This window comes from Culex pipiens, chromosome 3, assembly GCF_016801865.2.
Source record: "Culex pipiens pallens isolate TS chromosome 3, TS_CPP_V2, whole genome shotgun sequence".
In the NCBI taxonomy this organism is placed as follows: Eukaryota; Metazoa; Arthropoda; class Insecta; order Diptera; family Culicidae; genus Culex; species Culex pipiens.
The window spans coordinates 147,335,490-147,342,263 of record NC_068939.1 but is presented as its reverse complement, the minus strand read 5'-3'; the positions used below and the strand labels follow the sequence as shown (position 1 = coordinate 147,342,263).

Sequence of the window (6,774 nt, the reverse complement as noted above, 5' to 3'; positions counted from 1 at the left end):
GGCATGAATTTTGTTATTACCGTCTTCCCGGGCATAACATAACAATTAGTACACAGATTTCCAAATTAATCCCAATTCCTTCATATATACAGCAATTCCCCACGAAACCAGCATGATTAGAAAAAAAAAATGTCCGATCGGTATTGTATTTTTTTGTTTGGTCATTCGGGTGACCTACGCCATGTTAGGGTGGTCATTTTCGTCGATTTCCGCATACACCACATTTTTCAAAAAATCATGTGTCAAACTATCAAGTGCAAATCGTCATTCCTATGCAAAATTGTCTGATCTTTATTATTATTTTTTTTTAGATTTTTTTTTAAATCTGACCAAACAGTTGAAAAGGCCCAAAAATGCTTTTATTGTGGAATTGGGGTAAAATGAATCCTAGATGGTTTTTGTGGTGCAAGTGGTTTTTTTTACTGGATTCCTGGGACACTTTCAGATTAATTGCGTGCATTTAAGATGGCCGCATAAAACCTCCGCTCTAAATAAAGAGCGATTTTCAAGAAAACCTGTGTGAATTTGTTTTGAATGAAGACCATTGCATTTCATAAACTAATATTAGCATTTTAAAAATAAACACATTTTTTTAATTCATTTATGTTGGAGAAGAAAACAATTGTTTCATTAGTCTACTAAATTAAGGATAAAACTCTAGAAAATTTACAACATTTGTACTTTTAAATCTTCAATATTTAACAAATTGTGCTTATTTTATTTAGCAATGAACAAAAACATGGTGGTATTAAAAAACATCACTTCATGTTTTCCTTCCATAAACCGAAAAAAACCAACGTGACACCAACCCGTCACATTGCATGCGAATAGTACAGAATATGTGGGTAATTCTCGACCAACTCACACGACATCGGGAAAAGTTGCCTCGAGTGAGTGAAAGTTTTTGGAACATGTCATTTTATGGGAAATTTAATGTACTTTTCGAATCTACATTGACCTAGAAGGTTCATTTTTTCATTTGGAATAAAAATTTTCATTTTATAATTTCGTGTCTTTTCTTCTTACTTTAGAAAAGTACATGAAATTTCTCATAAAATGACATGATCCAAAAAAAATTACAGTTGAGTAACGGAAAATGGCAAAGCTTTTAAAACTTTTTAGTCCTTTTCTCGATGAAAAGTACATTTTTCGGAATTTGGAGTACGCCATCAAATCAACCGTCTAATTTTACATAAAAGTCCCTTTGACACCAAATTTCTATCTCATCACCGTTTCAGGCTGCAAATTATTGAAAACACCTCTTTTTTCGCATGTTCAAAAATTGAAGGGGTCGTCACGAGGTATCAAAAAACGGACCTCGGATTCGTGATCAGGGACAAAAGTTACCCCTTAGGACAAAGTTTCACGCAAATCGAAGAGGGGTCGGGGCAACTGCTGTGTGAGTTGGCGGAGAATTACCCATGTAGTAAATTTAATCAAAATCAACAAGTCGTTACACCGGAAGGTGTTACAACGTCGCAAAAATGTGTAACGGCTTATCGCAAACTACACGCAACCCGAACACCTGATGCCACGGGTATCCGAATAAATCAACTCATTTTCAATGTATTAAAAGCTATAAATGTATCCCCAATGCATTAGCGGTCCTAGTCCGCTTTTGTTCGTGCTACAAAGTGGTTGAAATGTATTTCAGTAACGTTTTGATCATTTTCGGAACCGTGATTTCTTTGGCAAAGGTTTAATTTTACTAAATTCTACTCTACTTTTTGTTCAAAACGAGATTTGTTTTTTTTTTATTTCTGTTAGGGCGAATACGTCGTGGAGTTCACCGACTACGGTGGTGACTGTGAGAATGGAAAGCCGATGCCGAACGTGGACTTTTCCGACCTCGAAACCGTGGAGGATGATGAAGGGAATGGCTTTCTGACCGGGAAGATTGTTTTCAAAAGCGAGTACAACGACCCGATTGAGGTGAGTCAAATTACAATATTTTTGTTTTGTTTTTGAATAATTCACAAAAATGAAATATTAAACCAACCTATAGCTCAAAGTGTACACGGAACGTCAAAAGCAGGGCGCTTGGACCGCCGGAGAAATCTCGCGAGATGTGTTGAACATGTGCCCTTTGCTGACGGCGCCCTCGGAACCGTGGCACCTCTTTACCTCGGCCATGAAGCATCAGGAGTGTCCCTTTCCGGCAAATGTGAGTAAATCGGTGATTTCACAAAATACTTACATTTTTGTGATTAATATGGAGAGGTCATTGCAAAAATGCAACTTTAATTCTTTCATCCGGCAGCACGAGGAAACGTTCGACATGCTGCCCCTGGGGGACATCAACATGCAGTTCCCGGACACGTTTGCCGGCAACTGGCGCCTGTTTGCCGAGGTCACCACCCCGCGGGAAGGCGTCAAGGTGACCGAGTGCATGCGGGTTGGGTTTTTGATTAAAGAAACTTGATACGAGTGTGGTGAGTACCGGAGCAGGCATGGTATGAATAAATATTTGTTTAAAGGTAAACTTCGTTTTTGTTTAAGAATTTTGGCCCTGAAAGTGCTAGAAAATTATTTTCGTCCAATTACTCAACGATTTTTAAAAATGATTTAACGATAAAAACAATTTCAATTGGTAGTAGTTCCTTACAAAGCTGTATTTCTTCCATGTATCGAACTTACACTACGAACTGCAGTAACCCGTAGACTGCATTCGATGCAACATAGTTTAGCACTCAAGCCTAGCTTTACGGAATAGCGCACATGCACAAAGAACATAATCAACGTATAGAGCGCGAGCGCGCAAATTCCACCTCACAGAACATACCTAGTTGCTTCTGACGAGGCAGACTGCTGCAATTTCCTTCTAGCGGGTCTATTCAGGAAGGAGGAATTGAAACGCCAGCGTAATTGGATTGTTCGCCAGTTTTCCAGGCGGATTCAGGTTCTTCGTAGAAGAGTTCCCCGTGAATGGCTGCGAACAAGTAAGCCTACCACCTGAGCATCTGGGCGAGAAATGAGATGATTACTTAACAAGAGAGAGAAGGGAAAATAGTCTAGTTGAGTCGTAGTCAATTGCAGACCTATTCACTGGTCATCATTACTTGTTAGGTTGTTTCCATGCACAATGAAACAAATCTTGCGTCATTTTACTTCTGGTGTGATGCTCCTTCCATTTTTGAACCTTTGAAAAAAAGGCGTATTTTCAATAATTTGCAGCATTAAATGGGGATGATATGGAAATTTGGTGAAAAAGGGACTTTTATGTAAAACAAGCTTTTCCCGGCATACTTTGTCCTGCCTTTTTTTGGTTTTTGACGTTTTTAGCTTGTTTGCTTATTCAGCCTCCTGTGATCAAAATTTAATTTTACGCAACTTTTCCCATACAATCTGTAGATTTTCCGGAATCGGTTCCAGAGTGGCCAAAGTGACAAATTATTAGGGTAATTCTCTACGAACTCACACGAAATCGGGAAAAGTTGCCCCGACCCCTCTTCGATTTGCGTGAAACTTTGTCCTAAGGGGTAACTTTTGTCCCTGATCACGAATACGAGGTCCGTTTTTTGATATCTCGTGACGGAGGGGCGGTACGACCCCTTCCATTTTTGAACATGCGAAAAAAGAGGTGTTTTTCAATAATTTGCAGCCTGAAACGGTGATGAGATAGAAATTTGGTGTAAAAGGGACTTTTATGTAAAATTAGACGCCCGATTTGATGGCATACTCAGAATTCCGAAAAAACGTATTTTTCATCGAAAAAAACACTAAAAAAGTTTTAAAAATTCTCCCATTTTCCGTTACTTGACTGTAAAAATTTTTGGAACATGTCATTTTATGGGAAATTTAATGTTCTTTTCGAATCTACATTGACCCAGAAGGGTCATTTTTTCATTTAGAACAAAATTTTTCATTTTAAAATTTCGTGTTTTTTCTAACTTTGCAGGGTTATTTTTTAGAGTGTAACAATGTTCTACAAAGTTGTAGAACAGACAATTACAAAAATTTTGATATATAGACATAAGGGGTTTGCTTATAAACATCACGAGTTATCGCGATTTTACGAAAAAAAAGTTTTGAAAAAGTTACTTTTTGCGTTTCTCTTTGTTTCGTCGTCCGTGTCTGTCGCGGGTGACCATGAACGGCCATGATCGATGACGACCAATTTTTTCAAAACTTTTTTTCGTAAAATCGCGATAAGGCCGATGCAAATATTTAAAAAAGTTTTTGTCCCTCGACCCTGGCCGAGGTCAAGGGAAGGGCAAACAAATAAAAAAATATAAAAATGTTAATAACAAGCCATAGTCTTCACATTTAAATGAAAAAAGTGTTTTAAAATGCATTTTACACTAGTTCAGTTTTTTTGCAATCATTAGTCTTCAAAAAATCTAAGATCTGACAAAAACAAAAACTGTATCGAAAAAAAAAAGATTTTGCATCGAAAATTTTCAAAAAATCTTAAGATTTTTTAATAAACCCAAACATGCAAAAAATGATTTTAAACGCAGAAGAATGTATTTTAATTTGATTTCAGTTGGTTGCACTTGAATTTTCATTGAATTTTTGAAGTTTATTGTAAAAATATTTTTTTTGCCCCCTGATTTTTCGGGCCAATTTTGAAGGGGGGGGGTGACAAAAACTTTTAAAAATATTTGTACCAGCCTAATTGTCTGCTCTACAACTTTGTAGAACATTATTACACTCTAAAAAATAACCCTGCAAAGTTAGAAAAAACACGAAATTTTAAAATGAAAAATTTTGTTCTAAATGAAAAGATGACCCTTCTGGGTCAATGTAGATTCGAAAAGTACATTAAATTTCCCATAAAATGACATGTTCCAATATTTTTACAGTCGAGTAACGGAAAATGGGAGAATTTTTAAAACTTTTTTAGTGTTTTTTTTCGATGAAAAATACGTTTTTTCGGAATTCTGAGTACGCCATCAAATCGGGCGTCTAATTTTACATAAAAGTCCCTTTGACACCAAATTTCTATCTCATCACCGTTTCAGGCTGCAAATTATTGAAAAATACATCTTTTTTCGCATGTTCAAAAATGGAAGGGGTCGTACCGCCCCTCCGTCACGAGATATCAAAAAACGGACCTCGGATTCGTGATCAGGGACAAAAGTTACCCCTTAGGACAAAGTTTCACGCTAATCGAAGAGGGGTCGGGGCAACTGCTGTGTGAGTTGGCGGAGAATTACCCATTAGCATATAAACCTTCCTTGGGCTTATACGAACTCAACGCAACATAGAGCACCTCGATCCGACGCTCCGTATTGAACTGATTCGCGTTCGAACAAAACCATCGAATTTTTTTGTATATATAGATTGAACTCCCGATTTTATGGCATATTCAGAATTCCGAAAAACAAAATTTTTTTAGCGAAATAAATACAAAAATAGTTAGAAAAATTATTTTTTCGCAGCTCAACTGTAATTTATTTTGAGATATGTCATTTTATGAGAAAGAAATAAAAAAGCAACTTTTTCAAAAATTTCATCCTAAAATCATGAAAACTCGTGATGGTTACAAGCAAAACCATTATGTTTCTATATTAATTTTTGTAATTGTCTGCTCTACAACTTTGTAGAAGATTGTTACAATCTATAAAATAACCCTGCAAAGTTACAAAAAGACACGAAATCTTAAGAATGAAAAAAATATTGCAGATTCGAAAAGTACATAATTTTTTTTAAGCGACATGTCCTGAATTTTTTTAACAGTCGAGTAACGAAAAATAGTAGAATTTGTGTGACTATTTTTGGTATAAAATAAGTTTTTTTTTTTCGAAATTCTGAGTACATACCAATAATTCTCGATTACTTTTTCTAAACAACCAATGTGCCATGAGTTTCCTATGTACATATGACATTTTGAAAAAGTAAGCGAGATTTTAATTGGGCGTAATATTGAATGTTTGGCCCTTTTGAAGTGTTAATCTTGATTCACGAAGGTTTAAATTTTTAGCATTGAAAATCGAACCATTAGTTAATTACGTCATTAGAAAAAGAAGGGTTGTTTGGGTGAGACTTAGAAAACATAAATTTTCCTGTTTTTAAACCTTCGCAAGGCAATATTATCTTTTTCACTGAGATCTTTTCAAACACGCACGAAGCAAAATGTTCATCGTTCGGTCAAAACGTTCATCGTTTGTGCAAAACGAGAGAGAATTGAGAGAAAAATTACCATTTCCGGTCTCTTTTCGCTCAATTTTCACCCATTTATCATCGAATTCCTTCATTTTCTTGACATTCGCGTCCTACTTCCTACTCCCTGATTCCTGTTTGTGTCATTTTACATGCATTTGAGTTCATCGCTCATCAATTTGAGTTCATTGTAAGTGCTCGTTTGAAAACCTACCAATGAAATCGAGAATATCTCAGCAACTAAGGGTCGTTTCAACAAAGTTCAAAAAAGCAAAATATAGAGAATCTGCTCAGCTTTTCAAAATTATTTTTTTCAAGAGTGGACAAACATGGGCACTAAAATAGTAGTTTATGCAACAAGTTGCAAAAAGAAGATTTTTTCAGCACGAGTTGTACATTTATCCAACGAGGTTTACCGAGTTGGATAAATACGACAAGTGCTGAAAAAATCAAGTTTTGCAACGAGTTGCTTACAACATTTTTTGCAATTCCGAAAAACGCTTCTTGAATGGAATTTTTTGTCAAACATTCATGTGTTTAGTAAATTCACCGTTCAAAACAAACAATATTGAAAAATGTTACTTTTCGATACTAGTGTTGAAAAGTTCAACTTTTCAGCACCCATTTCAGTGCTGAAAAGTCGAACTTTTCAGCACTGGTATTGAAAGG

The 6,774-nt window shown here is 35.9% G+C and overlaps 1 protein-coding gene across 1 annotated transcript; it reads left to right on the top strand.

Moving 5' to 3' along the window:
- Window positions 1–1,615: 1,615 nt before the first annotated feature.
- Window positions 1,616–2,483, top strand: LOC120431845 (uncharacterized). The gene is made up of 4 exons (XM_039596974.2): window positions 1,616–1,697; window positions 1,768–1,932; window positions 2,006–2,164; window positions 2,261–2,483. The coding sequence occupies exons 1-4, from the start codon at window positions 1,644–1,646 to the stop codon at window positions 2,420–2,422; spliced, it is 540 nt and encodes a 179-aa protein (XP_039452908.1). The 5' UTR covers window positions 1,616–1,643; the 3' UTR covers window positions 2,423–2,483.
- The last annotated feature ends 4,291 nt before the right edge of the window (window positions 2,484–6,774 follow it).